General features: G+C 31.5%; 1 protein-coding gene across 1 annotated transcript; it reads right to left on the bottom strand.

Moving 5' to 3' along the window:
- Positions 1–546: 546 nt before the first annotated feature.
- Positions 547–23,318, bottom strand: LOC134712876 (retinal guanylyl cyclase 2-like). Its single transcript, XM_063574861.1, has 14 exons — positions 23,212–23,318; positions 20,125–20,247; positions 17,788–17,865; positions 16,350–16,454; positions 15,415–15,486; positions 14,800–14,947; positions 13,734–13,883; positions 12,804–12,975; positions 10,281–10,421; positions 9,237–9,429; positions 6,902–7,076; positions 6,258–6,356; positions 3,828–3,919; positions 547–633 (listed from the first exon to the last, which is right to left on the bottom strand). Exons 1-14 carry the CDS (start codon positions 23,302–23,304, stop codon positions 547–549), a joined length of 1,728 nt encoding a protein of 575 aa, XP_063430931.1. The 5' UTR covers positions 23,305–23,318.
- Positions 23,319–26,905: the final 3,587 nt, after the last annotated feature.

Here is a 26,905-nt window from a genome sequence, read left to right as displayed (position 1 = left end):
TTCCGTTTTGAATTTTCCTCAGAGTTCGGTATATTTGTTATCTTTCTTTTTTTAACACCTAATATGTCTCATATAAAAATGCTACACTGTAGATATAATCGATATATTCTGAAGAATATATATACAGGTTTCCTTGTTATATTTGAGGCATCTGACTGAAAATAATGTTATTTTTTTCAATTGGCGCTAAAATCCCCAGTATTTTCATGAATTTCTTTCCTTATTTTTTAACACGATATTACAGATTTGACATCTTTAACTACATAAATAATTTATATTCTTATTGTGTGTTGTACTATGAATCCTTGATACCAAGGAAACACTTATACGCCGATGAAAAACTGACTATGCCTTAGCCCCTTACCAAAAAGCAGGGGTAAAATAATTTGCCCGCAGAAGGGGTGAAATAATGTGCCCGCAGAAGGGGCACAGTGAAATAATGTGCCCGCAGAAGGGTAAGCAGTTCCTGTTTCACACCCTTCATCAAAATATTCCGACAAATAAAAACAAATCTACAAATGTTATATCTGTACTAATATCATATAACTACCTGTCCAACGGAGGCGGTTCTGGTAGAGGTTTGTTAAAGCCATCTTTCCCTATCAACCAAAATGTCTTGGCCAGTCCTTTTCCCTAAAACCAATTGATATAAAGTAGAAAAACACTTGCATTGTATATAATAATTTTATCAAACTGATTTTGTATGTTATATCTTATATTTGCCAAGTAAGGAGAGACTCAGGATCTAAATTATGCGTTTAGCATCCATTGCATTTTTGGAAAGTAAATAAAAGAAATTGTTTAATAAATAATAACAATAATAAAAAGCAATCAAGGCACATGGAAACAAATCCTGATATATCTTCAGCAGTCATATGAAAACCTTATATAATTTATAATCGTCAAGAAGCGACGAATGACATTTGTTAAATATTGTAGGAAAAAAAACCTTGTCTCATTGGCAATCATACCACATCTTCTTTTTTATATTTGTAATAATGCGTCACCTTGATGATATTTTAGCAAGAACTATTTGTTTTTTTTACTGAAATAATGGAAACAATGCTCTGAAATTTCAGTTATTTGTAAACAATCTTTGGAGTATCAAGTCATTTTAAGGTTTTCTTATCCCAGGCAGGGATTACCTTAGCCGTATTTGGCACACAAGTTTGAAATTTGGATCCTCAATGCTCTTCAACTTTGTACTTGTTTGGCTTTATAAATCTTTTGATATGAGCGTCACTGATGAGTCTTATTTAGACGAAACGCGCGTCTGGCGTACTTAATTATAATCCTTAAATTATAATCCTGATACCTTTGATAACTATATATTCAAGGTACTTACTAAAGAACACATGAGGTCAACATAGAGTTAAAAATAATAAATGTGTTTCCTTGTAGTAAGGCAAGCCCATCGAAAATATTAGAAACATATTGAATAATCGTATCATGATACGTGTATCTATTATCAAAATTTTTCGTCAAATAAACACAAAATTCCATAATGCCAAAATCACTGAAATAAAATATACAACCAATGAAAAGGTAAATAATGTCTGACAAAAATAGATAAAAAGTAAAAACACAAAAATACTGAACTCCGAGGAAAATTCAAAAAGGAAAGTCCAAAATCAAAAGGCAAAATCAAAAGTCCAAACACATCAAACGAATGGATAACAACTGTCATATTCCTGACTTGGTACAGGGATTTTTTAATGTAGAAAATGGTGGATTGAACCTGGTTTTATAGCTAGCTAAACCTCTCCCTTCTATGACAGTCGCATCAAATTCCATTACATTGTCAACGATGCATGAACAAAACAAACATACTCAAAGAATGAAAATATCATTTTATTTTATGCAATAGCTTGTTCGGAGAAAGTTCATAATATCAGGATATAAAGGTACAGTTTTTTTTTATATGGCATCAACTGATGAAAACTTGTTGTTACCACTACAGTATTGTGTTGATTGTAAGCTGACACATAAATGTTAGGCGTGCATATTGAACATCGGAGACAAACATGAAGCAACAACTCATAAACAAATTTAAAACGAAGGCCATCGTATGCTTAATTTATGTTCATTTGGAGTATTATCTAACCTAATGAAATTGTTTATTCTTTACACTACTGAAAACAAAAATATGCAATCTTCCATTCAATCAACCTTATTTTGCTTGATCTACCAAAAGGAACGAGTAACCGTTTTCAAAATTTCTTTTATCTCTTTTTATACGTTATCAAGACAGGTGGTTGAATATACGCAAACTTTCTAATCTGGGGTGGTCTTAATAAGATGTAAAATCTTGAATTATCCTAAAATCTATAAAAGTAGTATTTACATCAAACTGTAGTATTTACATCAAACTTATTTACATCAAACTGCAGTATTTACATCAAACTGAAGTATTTATATCAAACTGTACAGTAGTATTTACATCAAACTGTACAGTAGTATTTACATCAAACTGTAGTATTTACATCAAACTGTAGTATTTACATCAAACTGTAGTATTTACATCAAACTGTACAGTAGTATTTACATCAAACTGTAGTATTTACATCAAACTGTAGTATTTACATCAAACTGTAGTATTTACATCAAACTGTAGTATTTACAATCAAATAATACTCTCCTCTTATTAAAATTTTAATCAAGTACTGCCGATTTGCCAAATATTTTGACTTATCATAAGAAACACGACGATACCCATTTATATATTCACAAGAATGTGTCCAAAGTACACGTATGCTCCACTGGCACTATCATTTTCCATGTTTCATGGACCGTGAAATTAACTCCTATTTTCATTTTCTATGTTCAGTTGACCGTGAAATTTGGGTCAAAAGTCTGATTTGGCTTTAAAATTAGAAAGATCATATCATAAGCAGTAAGTGTACTAAGTTTCAAGTTGATTTGACTTCAGCTTCATCAAAAACTACCTTGACCAAAAACTTTAGCCTGAAACTCCCATTTTTATTTTCTATGTTCAGTTGACCGTGAAATTTGGGTCAAAAGTCTAATTTGGCTTTAAAATTAGAAAGATCATATCATAAGCAGTAAGTGTACTTAGTTTCAAGTTGATTGGACTTCAGCTTCATCAAAAACTACCTTGACCAAAAACTTTAGCCTGAAACTCCCATTTTATTTTCTATGTTCAGTTGACCGTGAAATTGGGGTCAAGTCTAATTTGGCTTTAAAATTAGAAAGATCATATCATAAGCAGCAAGTGTAATAAGTTTCAAGTTGATTGAACTTCAGCTTCATCAAAAACTACCTTGACCAAAAACTTTAACCTGAAACTCCCATTTTCATTTTCTATGTTCAGTTGACCGTGAAATTGGGGTCAAAAGTCTAATTTGGCTTTAAAATTAGAAAGATCATATCATAAGCAACAAGTGTACTAAGTTTCTAGTTGATTGGACTTCAGCTTCATCAAAAACTACCTTGACCAAAAACTTTAACCTGCGGACGAACGAACGAACGAACGGACGGACGAACGAACGAACGAACGAACGAACGAACGAACGGAGCCACAGACCAGAAAACATAATGCCCCTCTACTATCGTAGGTGGGGCATAAAAATAATAACACGTAAGACTTTTGTTGCGTTGAAGTTGACTCTTCTTTTCCTTTCCGTGTTTTTGTCTTTGGTGAAAATTTAACTTTGTTGTGGTTGACCTTTCATGCAAAGTATGACTATTTTAAATAGATTTTAATTGTTTAAATATCCGTTGAGCTTTCTGTTTGCTGGGAGCTACATCATTGCTTCGAAATCAGCTGTTTGCTCACATGATTTACATAATATAATATATAATCTCACCTTTAATTCGACTTCTCCTCTGTAAGACATTTTATAACTACCTAGTTCATCAAGCTTCACTTTCGTTGTATGACTAATATGGATCCTAAAAGCTAAAATGAAAAACATGTTTGTTAACAATATAAATGATTTGCATTCAAGCAAAATATTATCAAAGAAATTTATAAAAAGTACATTATAATAAAATATTTAGCGAAATATCAGAATTAATAATTGAACATGTATTGAAATTAGAACAGATTGTATTCTTTTTTTTTTTAATAACATTTTGGAATTTCTGAAATCACTATAAACTATCTTGATATTAATTCCCACCTAGAAAAAGTTAAAAACATCATTTATTTATCCATTTAATTTTTAATTTGAAAAAGAAAAACATATTTTCTCATATACGGGTGATAATATGTATTTCTTCCTAAAAGTTTCAAAGTTTTTGTACTTTTGTAATCGAACAGGGACGTAAGCCTGTTGTTTCTGCTTAACTTTGAAATCATCCGAACTGTCTTTAACGTTGCATTTTGTTAATTAAATTCTGCTCTTTTTGTATTCTTATCGCAAAGGAACACTGTGTGTCTACTCTGAATTAAGAAGATCTTACTTTGCGTGATTCAGGCTGATATTGAATTTATTTACCTGAAATGTCTATCGAGACCTAATAACAGGCATGAACAGAATGATTTGTGTTAGCCTTTTTTTATCATTCACATATAAATTAAAGGCAACTCCATGTACAAGTACATGAGGAAGTCTTAGAACCTCAAGGATACAATATAAAAGACATCCACGGATTGTCGATTATTTATGCTTTCGTTACACATATTCAAATATTTAAAAAGAATTCAATTAATCATATTTCAGCAAATAAAAGATGTAAATGCATACTCTTTTTTTTCGATTTTTAGTTTAAAGTTCAGTTTTTTAGTTTAAGGTGGTTCGTGGGTACACAAAGGAGTAGGTCCGGTAAGGACTCATTTTGGCCTCAAATTTCAGTTTCATCTGCCGAAAGATTTTGACCACTTTTTAAACACTTAAGTGTTTATTTCACTTGATTCAATTAGTTTATGTGAACGATTTTGACTGATTACGTCTTTAAAAACGATCTGATTGGAGCTCAAATATAAAAAATCTTTCAAATATGCAAAACAAACGTCACTTTTCAGATGGTTTTTGTCAAAAATGAAGGTGGCCGCATCCGTGTTCATCCACAACCTTTATATATGTTATGTATTATCGTAAAATACAACTTACATTGCAATATAAAGGATGAACACGAATGCGGCCACTTTCGTTTTACACGGAAACCGTCTAAAATTTAACTAAAATGATAGAATTTTGAAGATTTCAGTAATTTAGCATGACTTACTGGTGCTACAACCCGATATATGTGCATTGTATAGTCAAAAACAGCCCATATTTATGTAGCAGAAGCATCCAACTGTCCAACAAGTACCTAAACATGCTAAAAGTTTACATTTTAACAATTTTGAAAAACTGTTATATTTTTGGGCCAAAAATGGGCCATACCGGGCCTACTCCTTTAAGCAACAAATCAAACCTTTTTTCTTTCATTACATATTTTATTCATTACACTATTAATAAGTTATTACTTTATGATATGGTACAAAAATCAACCCAGAAAATAGATTCGGTTTGGCCCCAGATGACTTTTAAAATGTTTATAGCATCGAAAAAGCTCCAAATTATCTCCCGTTGGTGCAAAATGCCATTTTGGCATTAAATTTGAAATATCTTTTTGATGTCATCGGTGACCTATATTTTGTATCCTTATTTTCAAATAAGCTGAACATAAACTAAACAATTGTAAAATTTAAGCGATTTGAAAATAATCCAAAAGCGAAAAGATTAACACGTGTACTATATTATCCTTCAATCATGTCAGGTTACGATTATCTGATCATACTAAGACACCTGCACGATTTTTCTAAACGAGCAATATGTGTCAGGTATAACAACTGTCATATTCCTGACTTTGTACAGGCACTCTCTTATGTAGAAAATGGTAGACTAAAACTGGTTTTAAAGCAAGCTAAACCTCTCACTTGTATGAAAGTCGCATCAAATTAAAAAAAAAATTATGCAAACTTTTACTATAAACTTAGGCATAGCCCTTTTATTGTTCCTTGACCTTAACAGAGGTGGGTGTATCAGAAAACCCTAAAAAAAATATTTAGGTAATTAATTTCAAAATTGTTTTCCTCAAAGACTGCAAATTGGAATATTGAAGAAAAGACCGATGTCCATACAAACTTTTGACATTTAGTCCTGTCATGCATGTTGATCTTTTTTCGTATGCATTGTGATAACATTCACTTATATAGATAAAAACAATCAGTGTATGGTTCGCTCATTTTTCAAATGCGAGTAAATCCGAAGCTAATTGGCAATTTTGTTTTTGGTACGTATCAATACCTGCACCGGTCGACTCCATTCTAGATGCTGTGTTCACTGTATCACCAAAAAGGCAATACCTCGGCATGGTAAGGCCTACCACTCCCGCTACACATGGACCTTTTAGAAAAATCAATAAAATGTATTAATGTTAGATAAAATCGTCAAATTTTACATATTTGATTTTTGTTCAACAGACAGGGTTTTTTTGGTCGCTGTCGAAATTCTTCACAGCTTTTATTTTGTTTTATATTGATATTGTGTTGGTCTTTTTGTCTTCCACTTCTTATTTTTTGTCTCAAGTTGGGTCTACTTTTTCTCGACTCGGGATGACTATGAAATATTGCTGTAACCTTAGTGATATCTTAAAAGATGCCATTTGATTGTTGTGCCGTACGGTTGTTAAATGTAAAACACCATTTTTGCGATTTATAAATATACAAAACCTAACTTAAAACACAAAAATGCTCTTTGAAATTTTTCTCAGTCTTTTAATGATTAAACATGTCTAAATAAAATGAATAGTTATTATAAAAAAAGAAGATGTGGTATGATTGCCAATGAGATAACTCTCTACGAGAGACATGATAAACGCGTAAGAAAATACAAAAAGCAGGAATTACATTTTTTAGTTGACCTATTTTACTCAATTTCATTCAACTAACCTGAATGCAATCCTATACGCAGTCTCAGTGGTACTTCCGGCATATGTCGAATGGTAAATTTTCCACATTGGCTTAGAAGATCTAAAGCCATTGTTCCAATCTCCCCAGCATGTCTGTTACCATTCGGAATCGGAAGTCCGCTAGCAACCATATACGCATCACCAATAGTTTCAACCTTAAAATGTAAAATTTAATTGCAGTTACTGTAGTTACTCTCATGTTAGATTGATTAACCATAAATGTTATTATTCTTCTGTTATCAAGTGTACACGATCAAACAGCTAAACATCAATACAAAATTCTTGGGTTTTTTGTTTTTTGTTTGTTTAAGGAGTCATATGGTAATTGGGATTTGTTAAAATGTCCAGCAGTTTTAGTAATTCCCGTTATCTTGTAGGTTTGTCTGCAGTAAAAGTGTTATGTATAAATCTAGACAAGGATATATCTGGTAGTCGTTCAGCGTCTTTGATCTTGTCAGTAGTAAAAGTGTTATGAACAAATTATAAATCTAGACAAGGATATAACTCGTTCAGCGTCTATGATCTATGATCCAATCCTCAATATGTCTTGGTAACCACAACACCAAATTTCTAACACACAATTTGTATAAATTTAAGTTTGTGTACGCCCTGTCGGTCGAGATTAATGGTTTACTGTTTGAAATAAAAAGGAGGCATATATATTGATATTAAAGTTGATTTACAACTGGTACTTAGTTACTATGGGACATTGTTACAAGATCAAATTCAATAACTAAAATCTAGTAAAAATTCATGTTCTCCAAGACTAAACAAATCACCATAGACTCTCGCTATAGTCGCATGAAGAGACACGTAATTGCCTAATATCTCTATATGGACTTCACTAGCAAGGTTGCACTGCTTTTGCAAAATTTGTTCGAGCAGAGTTTTGAGTAAGAACGACTGAAATTGACACACAACATGTTATGGTCATCATCACGAATTGGTTGACCGATAAAATATGTCTGAACTCACTAAATGGCAATATGTTTCAAATTACCTTATACCCATATCGTAGTTGTATATAGTTAAATGTTTCAGATGACCTATTATCTTTTGATTGTGCTAAGCCATTTCAATTGACATTTTATAGTGTTTCTTTCTATGTTGTGATGTTGCACTGTATTGTTTCAGATAAAGGTGAAAATTTGGTACCATTAAAACGTTTTAACCAGCTGCAATTGTTTGCACCTGTCATAAGTCAATAATCTAATGTTCAATAGTTGACGTTTGTTGATGTGGTTGATAAGTATTTCTCGTTTTTTTATATAGATTAGAGGTTGGTTTTACCATATGGCAAGATCAAGGGTACTTTATACATATGAATCGCACCACGTGACTTTGACCCTTTTTATTATTTAACTTGGAAATTCCTTTAAAAAGTTCAAAATAGAAAATATAATTATAACAAATTTGCGGATAACACAGCTCCTTTCAATCATGGATCTAAAACAAATGTGTCTTTGAAAACATCCTTTGGCTGATATATACAAAAAAAGTTGTGTAATTCTAAGGGAAAATGCTTGAAATGTGACATTTTACGAAATGGAAAGGTTGAAATCATCATGTTTTGAAAACAATTTGGCCGAAAACTTACGAAAGCAGGTAAGTTAAAAGTTATTCAACTTTAAAATCCAACCTACAAGGTGTTTCCCTATATGCGGACAAATCATGAACAATATCTCCTTTTATCTTTATTCTTGTTTTAAATCTTGCTTTTGTTACGATTTTTTGTTATTTTATATAGCATTTATATAGCCATTATACTACAGTTACGCTTCCAAATAAAAAGGCCGAATGTTTGCATAGTAGACATTGTTCATTTGTTCACCAACATGATCCTTAAAACATGTACATTTCACCCATATGCGGACAAATTGCTGATTCGACATAGAAATTGACATATTGGCATTTTTATTTAATGGGCATATATAATCCTATAATAAGGCAAAATGGCCACCATGCTAATTAGCAAAGTACCCCAAATTTTGCCATATGCCGTTTGAATGGTTTTTATACTACTAATTCTTTGGAGCCCTTTATAGCTTGCTGTTCGAAATGCACTCATACCACATCTTCTTATATCTATTATACACGTCATCGTTTGTCTATTATAGCATAATATTTCAAAGAACCTTATGCACATATTGAAGTATATATTACATAATGTTTCTAGTTACCTTATACACATCATAGTTGTGTATATTACAGAATGTTTCAAAGAACCCTATGTACATATTGTAGTGTATATTACAGAATGTTTTAGTTACCTTATACACGTCATAGTTGTCTATTTTACAGAATGTTCAAATTACCTTATACACATCATAGTTGTCTATAGTAGAGTCAAACATGGTGTATAGATCATTCAATAGAGTTACCACTTGCAATGGGTTACTCATGGCAGAGATTGTCGTAAATCCAACTATATCACTAAAGTAAATTGTGCATTCTGTAAACATTTCAGCTTCTACTGACCTGCCTGTCTTCAGACTTTCAGCGACGGTTCTATAAATGAAAACAGGATGAGAGCTTGTGGTAATCTTTAACACAGTTTTCTTGCAGTCTATTTAGTCGTTTTTGATGCGTTTTGTATTTTGATTTTGCCATGTCATTATGGACTTACCGAATTGATTTTCCTCTAAGTTCAGTTTTTGTGATTTAACTTTTTTCAGTGTTCATTGATCATTTGTAACCTAAATCGTAAATCAGAAAGACGTAGTAGGTCGATGAATGTGCGCTTTTAGTCAACTTAATATTATACATTTAAAATATTTGATATTTTGTCATGCCGGTATTATGTTTGGTCTTTTTCGAAACATTCTCTTCCTTTTTTGTGTTCGTTTGTAATATGCCTCATTACAAATCGTTCATCTCCGTTTCGTAATGTATTGCTAATTTCACAATCTAATCAAGGTTCAACAAAAAACCTAGTAAAATGAATAGAGAAACAAAGAAAATTTCGAAATGTCGATATCGAATCTATATCGTCGATACTTATATCTTAAACAAAAGACTCAGGAGAAACAAATTATCTATCGAAATAACTGAAATAGATGAACATATAGTGTCAACGTAATGCAATTAAGAATGAATAAATTGTGAATATTTTTAAAAGAAATTGCTGAAAACCGTACACATAAGCCTTATTTTTATAAAGCGTAATTATAATCCTGGTACCTTTGATAGCTATTTCCATATTTGATTAAGGTCAATAACTAAGTTTAAAACAAGACCGAAAAGAAAAGGAACTATAAAAAACTTTTTTAAAATGTCGATATTGAATTTAAATTGTCTATATCAAGAGCTCAAAAAGATAAAAGAGGAGTTCAATTATCTTTATGGGCAACTGTACTCACGGTGGTAACATTCGGAATAAAAGAAGGTCTGTTTTCTTTTTCTCTTCTTCAAGTTCCAGTGTTCTTTCTTTCACTATGTCTTCCAAATCATTTGAATATTTCTCTAGCATTCGGAACATAGAATCCACGATGTTGAGCTTTCTACAGAAATAAGTAAAGTTAGTTAAAGGAACTTCGCTACTCTATTAAAGAATAACAAGCTTGATATGACATATATATTGATACATTGATATAACAAGACTGTTATGAACTGATAGTGTATATATTAAGAAACTAAAAAAAAAAATTAAAAAAAAATGGAGGTCCGTGTGCTTGTTTTCGAAATATAAGTCATTGAAAATTTGGCGGGAAATAATTCTCTCTAGAGTTTTCTTACATTGAACATTGACACCTTTTTTGTTTCAAAAACTATGAAAAAATAAGAAGAATTTTAAAAGATTTTGGAATATGGCTTCTTCAACTTTATGTAATAAAATTATGGAAAGAGAAGTAGGGGTTATCAGGCAACATTTTTTAAATGCAATAGATGGATAAAACCAGAGGATTCCGAAAATCTGACAAAAAATTAAAAAAAATAGAGGAGCAAACTTCCTTCAGAGTCAAGGTGAATGAAAATTAATAGAGAAAAGAAAGAATGACAGCGAATAGGAAAGTATGACTGAATCCAAATTCAGCCTTCTACTTTCGGTAAAGCAATTATGGTTTATCAAGGTAAAATAAGATTATTTTCTGTCAGTATCACTGACATCACAAAATAAAATCATTTGTTTTAGTAAATAGGAATGAAATGTTCCTAGTTAGAATAAATAACTCATCTGTAGTTTACTTGATGTCGTTGGTATCTGTTTTACGTTTATTGCTTTGTCATTATGAAACCGTTTTTCTTTTGTCATTTCAGTGCTCTTTATAGCGACCTATTTAGTATAGGTTTTGTTCATTGTTGAAGGCATCACGGTGGCCCATATTGTATTAACATTAAAATTTCGGGGTCTTTTATGATTATGCGATGTGGGCTTTACTTATTGTAGGAGGCCGTACGGGAAACTTTTGTTGTTAATTCAAATGTCATTTGTTCTCGTATGTAGAGCTGTCTCATTGTCAATCATACCACATCTACTTTTTCAATAACTGAAAAAAATCAAATTACTAATAATATTAATCAGAAAATAGCGTTTTTACATTTATTTAATTCACTTCCTGGTTGCAATTAATTGGTTGTACTGTACAGACAGGGAAAAAAGGTCGTCATTCAACTTAATCATTTTCAAAATGGAAAATTTGTTTAATGTCTGGTGATTATATAGAATAACAATTAATTTCAACGATAACATTTACATACAATTTTTCTTCTTGAAGATATTTAGATACTTAATTTTAGTTTATATCAAATAATCAATGTAATGAATTTCAAAGATATTAAGAGATTTTTTTTCTTTCTGATCCATCAACTTCCTTAATAAAGTAATTTAGTGTCATTAATTTTCTCATTTATAAATTTTATGTTTCCCTTCTTCTCCATTGAACATTGGTTTTTTATCATGTTTATACCTTACCTCGGATAGCCTTAGAAATGACGATCGGAAGGTAATAGTAATAGGCTTAATCTGATGGTTACAATTTGTTAGTTATTTAAATATGTTTGCTCAGATATATTTTTAAAATAGTGCAAAGAGAAATGTATTAAAGCTTTTATGGCAAAATTACAGATTTGAGCTTTATATGAGTCAAAGAGATACATGTAAAGCCTTTAAGGGACAAGAAATGTATTCATTGGTTGTTACATTTGGCGCCATATGCTATGACAAGAGACATTTAGCCATCCTTTATATATTACCAGTCTAATCTCTTTTGGTATGACTCGATAAATATATTTGAACAAAATACACTCAAATTATTACTAACACAGCAGCAAATTCCTCAATACCTTAAATAACCCCTGTGTTTTTATAAGATCCCGGTTGTTTTATGATTTAAAAAATGAATTTAATTTTTTTAATAGAATGAATGTTTTTGGGCTCATTAATCGTGATGAATGGGTGAATTTGGTTCTTAGTTTTGGTATATAAAATCTGCAATAAATACTTTGGGCTCAAGAATCGTGATGAATGGGTGAATTTGGTACTTAGTTTTGGTTATAAAATCTGCAATAAATACTTTAGGCTCGATAGTGGCGATGAATTGGTGAATTTCGTACATGGTTTTGGTTTATAAAATCTGCAATAAATACTTTGGGCGCAATAGTTGTGATAAAGGGATGACTTTGGTACATAGTTTTGGTTTATAGAATCTGCAATAAATACTTTGGGCTCGATATTGGTGATAAAGGGATGACTTTGGTACATAGTTTTGGTTTATACAATCTGCAATAAATAATTTGGGCTCGATATTGGTGAAGAATGGGTGAATTCGGTACATTGTTTTGGTTTACAAAATCTGCAATAAATACTTTGGGCTCGATAGTGGCGATGAACGGGTGAATTTGGTACATAGTTTTGGTTTATAAAATCTACAATAAATACTTACTTTCCCCCTGAGATGGTTTTGTATTGATGGTAAACTTCTTCAATGGAAGGCCTGAGATCTGGATTTTCTGCCCAGCAAGATTTCATCAACTGTATATATTGTGGCGGTGCTGCCTGTGGTGATACGGATGGTCGCAGTAAAGGTGGAGGTTTCTTCAGTTTCTTTATTATTTCTGCAAAGTATAAGCAAAGGCTACAGCAAAAGTGTAATACAAAATTAAGGTTCGTTTAATTTTCAATATGAACGCGATCTTACATATCTGTAGTAAATTGTTTATTATAGTGACATGTTAAAATAAGCATAAATATGTGATCTTGTACAGAATACAATTACATATACTATTCGCCCGACCCAAAAAGACCAATAAGCCACCCTTTAACGTCCAATCCAATATATAAGTTTCAATGTATTTTTTGTTTTAATCACAATTCAATTGGTAAAGATCGCTATAATATCTCCTCAAATCTCGTTTTGTTAGATGAAAAAGTCTGTAAAAAAGCATTAAAATGGGTTTTTTTTCAAATGAGTAACACATGAACAAAAAGTATATGTGCTTTTCTCAATTTAGTTATTTTGGTGAAGGATCAAACACTTATTTAAAAAACAAGACCTTTCACAAATGTTGTTAAAGTACATATTAAATTATATGGTTTGCTACTGACCCCCTACGGTTCCATAGAGGGTTAGTAAAACCATTAGAGATTGATGCCAAATGTCTATTACTCTTACTACTTACTTTTAACATGGTTATACTGTAAACTTATACATTTAAACAATTGCATGAGCCTTTTCTCTGTGGTAAATGACACATAAGAAAACTATACACACACGATAAGCAACCCATGTTAACCGACTTGGACTCATTTGTAATTATTAACAAATACGATTTAAAAAAAAAATCTATACCAGTTACAGGATTTACATGCATACCTTCTCGTTTCAAATCTACCATTCCAAATGGACTCATTCTAAGTATTAATTCCTGAGTTACTATAGCAAAACTATACATATCGCCTTTTTCAGAGCCTTTCATACAAAAGCCTGGTTCTCTTAGATGTTCCGGTGCTGTCCAAAGAAGATCTGTATTATAGAACAAAGATATATTTACTCGCTGTTCAAATAAGATCTGTATTATAGAACAAAGATATATTTACTCGCTGTTCAAAGAAGATCTGTATTATAGAACAAAGAAATATTTACTCTCTGTTCAACAGTCTTAACAAACACTGTAAAGTCAGACTGACAATTAATAAACAACTTAACTTTACTACAGGTAGTTATTTTCGTGTTATATTTAGGTATATAGGGTGGATCTGAAACAAGTGCCTGTAAGTAAAGTTGTAGAATTAGGGAGTATTTTATTATTTTCAGGAACTATGTATAACAATTGGTAACTTAAGTGATTAAATATTAATAAAAAAAAATCAGGAATTATGCTTTTATAAAAATTTTAGGAAAAACAACAGAAATGAAGAGGCAACAGATCAAAGTTAAATATAAAAAAAATCATATTCAAGTCAAACATGTGCTTTAGAACCGAATGCTTCTTTTTGTAAATTTATTTGGTTGTAAATAAAGGCAACAGTAGTAAGGCTGTTCAAAACTCGTAAATCTATGGACAAAAAAATAAATCGTTAACCAAAGTAAATTTTGTTCCAAACATCATTCTAAAAGTGTTCACACGATCGCCGCTTTTACAGTCCCATAAAACTGTTAAAAGAAGTATTCAAAACTGACATATATTTGTATGACAGGATCACAAAAACACGATTTCTATCAAGTTTTTCTTTTATACTTTTCTGTGCACTCGTGACATTTCTCTTTGAAAATACTGTTTGTTTCAGAATGATTCGAGGTTGCTGTTAGCCAATAAAAATAAATTATTTAATGAAACATACAAGTTATATAACCTTGTCACGTGCACAGCATGACAGGATGGTTTTTTTTAAGTAAGAATGGACGTTTATTCAGCTAAAACTAAGTAGAGTAATCATACCTGCCAACTCCGGTTCGATATTTGCTCTAAACTTTTCTTTTAATCCAAAATCTGTTAATTTTAGCACCCATCTACTATCGATTACACAGTTCCTAGATTTCAAGTTACCATGATATCGTACAGCACTATTTTGAATAAATCTTAATCCCTACAAAATCATCAATGTGAAATTATTTGTGAAAAAATATTTCAAAAACATTTTTACGAAAAGTAATTATGTTACATCTATGATGCTGGTGATTCATTGAGGTTTCAATCTTCGATGTTATGATATGAGTTTCATTGTTTAAGATGAGATCTATTGTATGGAATTATATCTATAACGTAAAACTTCCAATCCAATTTAAAGTAACTACTGATTTTGAAATAATAAAAGGTAAAACAATTACAAAATGAGAAGTATATATGTTTGCATGTGCATGCAATTGAACTGAATCTAATAAATGTCAATTAGCTTTAATACTAGAAAATCAAGTGTTCATCAGGTTAATCATAGATGTATAAATCTACATGACTGTATGGTTTAGACATCTATGGGTTAATAAGTATTCGACAAACATTGTTTCTATCATTAAACTTGTCTGACTTCTTATGGAATAATAAAACCCGGCTTACCCTTACTAAATCTGTCAACAATGATACTTTAAAATCCCAGTCTAGTTTTATGTTGGCACTTTTTATCACATCCTATAAATAAATAAAAATGAAAGCAATACTGTCTGATGTTTATATGATAAATTTAAGAACTGTTGATTGATAAAATATTTCAATGTTTCCTACATAAAAAAACGCACATATGAACACATAGTTTGAAATGTATTACAAGTTGTTAAAACAAAAGTATATCTTCACTACTTATGCTGTTTTTGGCAAAACGTTTAGGAATTTTGGTTCTCAATGCTCATCAACTTCGTTCTTTATTTGGCCTTTTTAACGTTTTTGGATTCGAGCGTCACTGATGAGTCTTATGTAGACGAAACGCGCGTCTGGCGTATATCCCAAATTTAGTCCTGGTATCTATGATGAGTTTATTTAAACATGGTCATTTGTTTCTAGAGGAAATAATCTTTGCTAAGATAACTCAATATCCATTGAAAAAAATGATTTGAAACCTTTTTGTCCTATATTTTTGGTAAATTCAATGCAGTTAGTTTTGTAACTTGCTTTCTAAGAATACTGGCTGTTTCCTTTCATTAGATATAAGAAGATGTGGTATGAATGAAAATGAGACAACTCGCCGTCCAAGTCACAAATTGTTAAAGTAAATCATTATACGGTTTTAAGCACGGAACCTTGACTATAATGGGCCCCAAAATGACATTCAAACAGGAAAACCAACGGTATAGTTTATATAAAAAAGCACTCACGAACCTCATCAACAAACGACAACAACTGAACATCAGGTTTCTGACCTAGGACGGGTGCATACAAATGCAACTATTTTAAAAGTTTAAATAGGTACAATAATCATTACATGAAACAATAATGTAACATCACAACATTGAAAACTGATTCTTAATAAAATCCTGAGGTGTAATCTAACTGTTTACCTGTAAGCTTCCCCTGTTACAATATTCGGAAACAACAGCATAACATGTTGGATCTATAAGAATACCATACATCGGATTCACATTTTCGTGTCTAATTTCACGAAGCTGAAAAACATAATTTAAAAATCTGCATTGACCATAAACGCTGTTTCCTTTGAAAGAACTATGATTCTTCTGCAAGAATTCCTTGCATATCGTTTCAGTCGTATATTTCACATTAACTTGTTTCAAATCAATCTGATTGAATTCAGATCGGGCGTATAAGCTTTGCTTACAAGAATCTGACAACGTTTCGTTTAACTGTCTGTTTTGGTACTAATTATATCAGCCAATGAAATTTGAGCCTTCAAGTTTTTGAAGGTGTGCATTCATCGGATAAATCCCGAGGATCCCCCTAGATCCCTAACGTTACATTAAAAGAAAGTCAAACAGAGTGCTTTCAGATTCTTTTTAGTAACGCTTGGACACATGATCTGTATTATAATCGGCCATTAAATGGCGATATCATTTTCTGATGTATGGTCTTTTATTGTATAAACCAAACAGTACAAACGTACTTAAAATCACGTTATCTATTGTCATTTAATTACATATAACATTACGAGTATGATTTTATGGTTTCAGATGATTGTTCAAATCACTACTATAAAGTATACTAGTTACATTATAGTTCTTGAATAACTGGTCATTATCGTGATATATGGACTGCCCGCAGGACATTGGTATTGACTAAGATAGTGATAATGACTGAGCAGCCGAAGGCGAGGTCATTATCTCTGTCACAGTCAATACAACTGTCCTACGGTCAGTCCATATATCGCGATAATAACCAGTTATTCAAGAACTATAATGTAACTAGTATACTTTATAGTTTATTTCATTGAGGAAGCATGTTTTTGAAAATTCTCAAAAATTAAAATGTCCAAAGCAAACTCAAGTAGTTGTGCGATTTCTATGGCAAAGAGTGAAGATCAGTAGTAGTAACACTGATATTCATTTTAGTTCAATTTTCAGTATATGAATACTTAATCAAGTTCTCTATAAGTTACCAAAACATATTGAAAACAATTCAACAAATTAAATATGATATTGAGAACGTGAAAAAGTTTTATTAAAGAAACATATATACTAACAGAGAAACCACGCCCAATCGGTCATTAACAGAGAAACCACGACCCAACGGTCATTATCAAACTGAAACCACGCCCCACCGGTCATTATCATGTAGGAATCCATGATCGACCGGTTTTCTGGTCCGTTTCGTTCTATTAATGACCGATGGAATTTATTACTGAAGAATAATGAATATCATGTGACCCCTTTTTATCCAATAAGAGAAGCTTATTCTCAACCGATATGAAATGATAATCTTTACAGAATATAAAGAGCATTCAGATGGTTGAATATATAGATTATCCGAATGGTCAGATATACTTACAGTTCTAAACTGTGCCAACATTTTCCCTGAAACTTCAAAACCTTTTGTGGAAATTTCTTTGACGTAAACAATATCTCCCTAAATTAAGAAAAATGGAACATTTTGATATAAATATATATAAACATATAAATAATACGGCGGGAACACCTAACCATGGAATCGTTTTACATATACAACCGATCATATCTGCGATAATAAATATACATTAAACAGTTGACAAGCTCATGCATCGTACTTGAGACTATTTTTTGCAATAAATCTAAAAGCTATTAATGATTGATTGATTGCTTATTTTCTATATGTCCAGTGGTAAACATTGCTGGAATATTCAGGACGAGATCAAAATTACAATAAATCGTAAAGGTAAACTGTGCTATTTTATGTAATATTTTGAATAATTTAGCATGACCGGGGTCTTTCAGCGATTTGGCAATTTGAATTGAAATGCATAATAAATGCAGGGAATCAATTTTTGTTGTGCAAGTTTATAAAAAGGTCAACAGATGGATTTGGAGGTAAACCGACCGCGTGAAGTAAAGGTCGTAAAAAAGCTCCCATCATAATCTAGAGCTATCTATAGTAATTAAAATATACATAACTTTTGCAGCTAGTTAATCACACATGTATGGTATCTATGTTTGTTTTAACATCGCAAATTCAAAATATAAAATCAGTTCTATAATTTTTCCCTGTTTTGTTGTTATACGACAAGGCACTGAATACAATACTTGATAACCACAGAAATCTCATCAACAATTCCGGATATCAGGAATGCTAATATTTACACAGATTTGACATTTACAAAACAAACTAATCATGAATTTATTATTTACTGTAGCCAATATTTTTTGAACAAGTCCATAATTAGTCATACTATGTGTCTCACAGAAGTCGTTAAGTTTGAACAAACATAATTCAAGGCAAGGCAAACAGTGAATTAGGTAAACAAATCATTACATAATTATTTCCGGGGAAACAAAATAATATTAAATCAATGTGCTTTTAGAATAGATACAGGTTTCCGCCGACAGATAATAGGCCCATAAGTTATAGATGATATATATTTTTCAAACATGGAAGTGGAGATTAACTTGCTAATTGTCGTCATTAACATTCAGGAATCAGGAGGGTCTGGACAAAGGTGCCTTCATTTAAAAATTCTTTCATTTTAATGCATTTTTTCTTTATCAAGACTGACAACTGTCTGAGAAGTCCGTATGTGGTCTGTTGCAAGGTAAATGTCTTATCCATCTAATTTGTCACCATTTTCTAGTGTCAGGCATCCCAAAGGCTCTATTACAGGACCTACCAATTGTTTTCAATTTTAAATTGGTTATCATCCTATACATTCATGACATATTTATTACTGGACAGGGTAAATAAAGGCATCAGTAGTATACCGCTGTTCGAATTTCATAAATCGATTGCAGTCACAATTTGGATTTCAAAATTGAGCGAACAAAACATCACCTTATTGCAAGTTTATGACGCCCCTATCAACGGCTTGATTAATTCTTGTGTTTATGCTTTGAACTGATCTAATGAAATATGCCCATTAAAATTGTTTACTGTTTAATATGTCACACAGTGTAACACATCTGTCCAAGATTAAGGGATTTCCAATTTGAGGGGAATATTCTAGTCTAAATGCCCATCTCAGGCATCATAACTGGTACGGCTAATGTTTGTGCTAAGGTATACATCAACGTGTTTTTTTCTGTTTGAGTTGTTTTACATTAGTGTAATGTCTGTGCTTTTCTCAGGTTTACGGCATGGGTTTGTTGTGTAAAAGTAAAATCACAAAAATTACGGAACTCCGAGGAAAGTTCAAAAAGGAAATTTAAATGGAAAGTAAAATCACAAAAAACACTGAACTCCGAGTAACATTCAAAAGGGCAATTCAAATGGGAAAAAAGCTCAAACACACCAAACGAATGGATAACAACCGTCATAATTCCTGATTGAAACAGGCATCTTCTAATGAAGGAAATGGCTGATTAAACCTAATATTATAGCTAGCTAAAACTCTAACTATTATGACAGTCGCATCAAATTCTATTATATTGGCAACGTTGTTTGCAAAACAAAAGAGACATAGTAGGTAAAAATGTCAAAAATAGGAGTACATCAGTCAACATTGTGGTGTTCTCTTGCCTATCTATTTATTGGCAATCATCTTTTTACTCAACTATGAGTATACCCTATTGGTGACCTTCTGCTGTTGTCTGTTCTATGGTCGTAATGTTGTCTCTTTGACACATTCTTCATTTCCATTCTCAATGTTCTACCCAAGCACATTTGTAATGCTGACATATCATTATCCCTGTCAATATTTACCTTATATCTGGCGATCTCTGAGAATTCTGATAACTCATGTAAAGACACCATTGACCGGTTATTGGCTTTCTCTGACCCTTTAACAATGTCTGGCTTATCACCAAAGACTCCTCCTCTCTGACTCTGTAACGATTTATCAGATTTATACATATGTAGTGGTTACTTTTCCATTATCACATAAATTGCTCTAAATTGATCAAGTATTTGTCATAACATCCAGTAATTTATCAAAATAAAGGATGAAGTGATCGATCTGTAACTTTTCTAACAAACTTTGGTCATATGTGAAGGATTATAGTATTTATCCATTGTCAGTTATATATTAATGACATGAATTTAAGGAAACAGGGTTAAGTAGTCTCAGGAACAAGTGAACTTTTTTTAACTTTAGTTTATATAGATGAGAGGACAGATATGCAGTTATTTAAAAAAAAAATAACAGTTATGTGATCAGTAAATGATATCTTTTTAATTTTCTTAATTATATTTTGAGCTCATATTAACAACTGCCATTTTCAATATGGTGTTTTTGCATAGCCTGCAAGTGACGTGACTTGATTTCTATATACTGATATTGTTATATAACATTACGATTTGTGTTAATATAGATGATAAGAACCATCAATTAAATAATACAGCTAAATTTTACAAAATACCGAAAATGGCAGCTAGTTACTTATTAAACTGATCTTTTATGAACAAAATTAACAGGTAGTCACTTATAAAACGACTTCCATTAACAAAATCAACAGTAAGTCACGTATAAAACGACTTCCATTAACTAAATCAAATGTAAGTCACTTATAAAACTAATCTTTCATGAACAAAAATAACACAGTAAGTCTCATATAAAATTATTTGTTCACGAACAAACAACAACAGTTAGTCACCTATAAAACTAATCTTTCATGAACAAAAATAACACAGTAAGTCTCATATAAAATTATTTGTTCACGAACAAACAACAACAGTTAGTCACTTATAGAACTAAACTTTCATGAACAAAAACAACAGACAGGAAAATTCAAACTTTATTTTCCATTAACAAAACAATAGATAGATAGGACCTTATCAAACTAATCTTCCATGAACAAAACAATAGATAGGACCTTATCAAACTAATCTTCCATTAACAAAACAATAGATAGGACCTTATCAAACTTATCTTCCATGAATAAAACAATAGATAGGACCTTATCAAACTAATCTTCCATGAACAAAACAATAGATAGGACCTTATCAAACTAATCTTCCATTAACAAAACAATAGATAGGACCTTATCAAACTTATCTTCCATGAATAAAACAATAGATAGGACCTTATCAAACTAATCTTCCATTAACAAAACAATAGATAGGACCTTATCAAACTAATCTTCCATGAACAAAACAATAGATAGGACCTTATCAAACTAATCTTCCATGAACAAAACAATAGATAGGACCTTATCAAACTAATCTTCCATGAACAAAACAATAGATAGGACCTTATCAAACTAATCTTCCATGAACAAAACAATAGATAGGACCTTATCAAACTAATCTTCCATGAACAAAACAATAGATAGGACCTTATCAAACTAATCTTCCATGAACAAAACAATAGATAGGACCTTATCAAACTAATCTTCCATGAACAAAACAATAGATAGGACCTTATCAAACTAATCTTCCATTAACAAAACAATAGATAGGACCTTATCAAACTAATCTTCCATGAACAAAACAATAGATAGGACCTTATCAAACTAATCTTCCATGAACAAAACAATAGATAGGACCTTATCAAACTAATCTTCCATGAACAAAACAATAGATAGGACCTTATCAAACTAATCTTCCATGAATAAAAAACAACAGACAGTCGCTTATATAATCGAATCATCCATGGACAAAAACAACAGACAGTCGTTTATATAATCGAATCATCCATGGACAAAAAACAACAGACAGTCACTTATATAATCGAATCATCCATGGACAAAAACAACAGACAGTCGCTTATATAATCTAATCATCCATGGACAAAAACAACAGACAGTCGCTTATATAATCTAATCATCCATGGACAAAAACAAGAGACAGTCGCTTATATAATCTAACCATCCATGGACAAAAACAACAGACAGTCGCTTATAAATCTAACCATCCATGGACAAAAACAACAGACAGTCACTTATATAATCTAATCATCCATGGACAAAAACAACAGACAGTCACTTATATAATCTAATCATCCATGGACAAAAACAACAGACAGTCACTTATATAATCTAATCATCCATGGACAAAAACAACAGACAGTCGCTTATATAATCTAATCATCCATGGACAAAAACAACAGACAGTCACTTATATAATCTAATCATCCATGGACAAAAACAACAGACAGTCGCTTATAAATCTAACCATCCATGGACACAAAAAAAAACACAACAGGCTGTCACTAACAATTCTAACCATCCATAGACAAAAAACATAAGGCAGTCACTTATAAATCTAACCATCCATGGACACAAAAAAAAAACACAAGAGGCTGTCACTTACAATTCTAACCATCCATAGACAAAAAACATAAGACAGTCACTTATAAACCTAATAAAAAACAACAGGCAGTCACTTATAAATCTAACCATATATGGACAAAAATAACACAACAGGCTGTTACTTATAAATCTAGCCATCCATAGACAAAAAACAACAGACAGTTACCTACAAAACTAGTCGTCCATGAACACAAACAACAGAAAACTAATGATTTTTTTTTGGATAAAAACTACAACAGAACAATGCTGAAAAAATCTTCTTAATGTTGCCCGAAAAATCACACTCAATATTAACTTCAACCTTTCTACCACTCTAGACAGGAAAATAGTGGGAGCCTTTAGAATATTCTTTTGCAATATATAAATTGATTTTATGTTATTAAAAATAGAACTGACATCAGTAAATGTTCACACTTATTTTCTTGATCCAAACGAAATGCCTCGGTTACAAAAGAAAATATTAGACTATATGACTATGCGATTTTAATGAGTTACATATGAGTTAAATAAGTTAACATATAGAATGTAAGATGGAACTTACCAAATTATCAAGCTTGGCTGATTTTATTTTTTTCCTGTGTAAAAATGTTAAATCTGAAAGCTCGAAAATAATTTTATTTGGACCTTTTGTCATCAGTCTGTCTGCATGCTTCCTCCTAAAAAAAAATATACGCACTTCATTTAGCATCGGTGCCGTGGTTATGAATAAGATAAGTTATACAAAAAATAACCACTCTCATGAAAGAGCTACTACATCATATATATATTTTCTCTTCCGCATCGATATTGAACACATACGTTCTACTGTTGCCTCAATGATATATAACAGTGCTACCTGTTCTTGGAATCTTCAGTAGAACTGTTATGGAACAATCTTTAAAGCTGTTCTCTCTACACCTTATAGTCCAGTCAAACTAAAATTTAACCTCAAACTAATTGCAACAGAAAATGTTTAAGTTCTAATCTATAGAATTATGTCTTTACATACACTGAAAAAAGTCCCATAAAATCTAACTTGAGGAAAACTCAAAATCAGCATTTTTAATTACTTATGGAAATTAACATTGGAAGGGGAGATAACTCTTGCAAAAATCAGTCTTTTTTAGTCAGTTTTTGTTTGTTTTTCTTGAAATTTATGTAAAGTATGATACTTTGCTGGGGTTTTAAGTTTGAATTTGACTAAATTATATAAGCTTCTGCTCATGAAATGTACATGATTGAAGTGTAGTATAGTATGGGTAGTTTTATTTTTTTCATGCATTTTTCATTAAAGAAAATTGCAAATTTGAAGCTTTGTAACCATTTTTAAAAAATAATGTGAAAATTTGGTATTGTTTATATCTTCATATCATATTTTTTCAGCAACTTACTTATCTAAAGAAATTTTAAACCACAAATAGAAGAATACAGGCTTAATTATTTTTATTAAATTTGAGATTCTTTACCTTGACATGTTGAAAAATACAATAAACGGTCAACCAATGAATTACGATATCTAGATACTATGTTGATAAAATATATAAAAACACCTTTAGAGTTGTTTGTTTTACTCTAAAGATCGCTAAAAAATCAAGAATCAATACATTCTGATGAATAGAAGCGTTAAAGTTATAATTTTGTATCAATGTTTACTGATATTTCTGCCTTTTTTGCAAGAGTTATCTCCATAGGAATGTTAAATCATGATTTTTTTAGTCTTCCTCAAGTTAGATTTTATGGGATTTTTTTCTGTGTATATTTGGGGTATAATGCTAAAGATTAAAACTTAAAAATCTTCTATTGCAATTACTTTCGGGTTAGGGTTAAATTAATGCTAGATTGACTGGACTATTAATGTATTTTTATTCTAGTAAAAGTTTTGGGCAGAGTTACCCAGTTTTACACCCGATGACGCTCCTTTTTGGTATTTGCATGCTCGATCATGTTATTTGTGTTACCTTGATTTGTATCTTCTAAATCGATTAGAAATATTTACAGTAAAACCCAGAGAAGAGTCCATGACTTCCACACCGACTAAGCCTGTTATTATTATAAACGTAATAAAAAAACAGTGGCTCGTTTTTCTCGGTTTTAAGTTTATATGAAGTGTTTTGTGAACTTTTTGTGCCTTTATGTCGTCTATCGGGATTTAGTTTTTTGTGATGTCGTCATCAGGTTCTTTTGAATTTTAATTTTAAAATGTCCCTTTTGAATGTCTTCTTTTACAATATAAAAATAATGGGTGTCAATGAAACAGCTATATACCAAAGTTCATACGAAATGAATGCTAGTAATTATAGGCAAGCTTGTGGCCTTCAGCAACGAGGTAAAAAACAATACCATACCGTATAGTCGGCCCCCTCCATTAAAATATTAAACAAATCAATCGAGAAATTTATGGTTCGATCGTAAAAAAAACAATTTACGGAAAACAAGCATGACAGACATGGAAAAACATCAACCACTGCACCACATGATCGTGACTTGAGTAATGCACATATAGAATATAGCCCTTACCTGGGACAGTAATGAAACTCACTATAAAAATCAGTTGAAAAGGGGGTACTAAAGTATCTCTTCAGATCCGGATATATTCCGCTTTCACTATAACAACTCAACTTATAACTTGTTAAAAATATACATAAATATATTACCATAAGAAAACTACGATTAGTCCAATTGTAACAGCCAGAGTCACAGCCCCTAATGGAGAAGCAACCGCTAGAACCAAGTTTATTCCTACAATAAAGTGTATAGATGTAAAGCGAGGGTTACAGGAAGAACACTATTGTAACAATGTAAATTTTCTAGAATTGGAGTAAATAATTATCTGTATAATTGGCTTTCATAAAATAATACAAATAATATTAGAAAATACCATCAAAATTAATTTATCCATGTATATGCATGTAGTTAGTATGTTTTGGGATTCTTGTGTATGGTTACATTTATGCATATCGTGAACGTATGGGTTTTGATCATTATTGAAACCGGACGGTGACCTATAGTTGTTAACTTCTATGTCATTTGGTCTCTGGTGGAGAAATAGTACCTCGGTGCTTATTAAAGGTATTTAAAAAAAATCAAAATGAAGGTTTCAGTTTTGTATTGTTACCAAATATTATTAGTTTTCAGACTTGTATACTGTAAACTAGTATCCTATTATGAATTGATTGTCCTCATTTTCACTTTTATGGAAGGAATGCCAAATTATTAACACGATATGATTTTTAGTCACTTGATATGACGCAGCAAACTAGAAGTTATTCAGAGAGCTCCATAATTTCCTTTAGTATCCACGTGGACATAGATTTTCTGCAAATTTCATTAATAAGACACACAATAAAAGGATATTACCAGAACTGCTGGAGCAAGAACCGTCGTTGAAACATTTGTCAGGTTGTAGAACATTGTTCCCTGGCCACAATATGTCTTTCACTGATATATGCTCCCAAGATCCATCATCATTAAACGTCAAATATCGTGCTAATTTGAATGTATGTGTTACTGGGTCATAATCATACAATCCAAAGTCGAAATATCTTTCATCTCCCAATGGCATGAATTTTAACGTCCGATTCTCGTTTATAAATGTGCTTGTTTTTACGTGATATGTGATACTAGTACTATCAAACACTGTGCTGCTCCCCATTTGGAGGGATTTCATGTAACCTTGTGCGATTATTGACGAAATGTCACTAAAGGAATTGTTATAGTTCGTGAATGTCTGCTTGATGGAAATGTTTGGCACAATCGGTAATATCACAAAACAGCTCTCTAACACTCTGGAGACGTTTGGCAAATTGATAAACGGAGAAATGATGTAATCAATGCTCTTATATGGGTCACGTGAAACTATAAAAAATGAATGTTTTTCTTTCTCTGTCCATTTATTGATTTCGGGGAGAATTAATTCAATACCAGTATGCTCCATTGCAAGAATTATGGCTGTAAAGAAAAATATAAGTCGTGTTAATTAATAGTCTTGAAATTGAGTGATAGGAATGAAATTTTCCGAGTGAACATCCATCATTTGTACTGTGTAATACCGGTGGAGTCGGTTTACGTTATGAACAAATACTGCAATGATACAGATTGAAAAGAACGATTACCAAAGCTGACATAACTTTGATTGATTGAACCAATTACGTAGCTGTAGAAATTGAAAAAGAGTATTTATTATGTATAAACTGAGAACCCTTCCGAGACAGTGTTATCATTTATCACAGACTAATCATTGATAAGTATTTTAATTT

The sequence above is a fragment of the Mytilus trossulus genome, chromosome 3 (assembly GCF_036588685.1).
Source record: "Mytilus trossulus isolate FHL-02 chromosome 3, PNRI_Mtr1.1.1.hap1, whole genome shotgun sequence".
Lineage (NCBI taxonomy): Eukaryota > Metazoa > Mollusca > Bivalvia > Mytilida > Mytilidae > Mytilus > Mytilus trossulus.
Note: the sequence above shows the minus strand (reverse complement) of the source record. Positions and strands in the feature narration are given on the sequence as shown.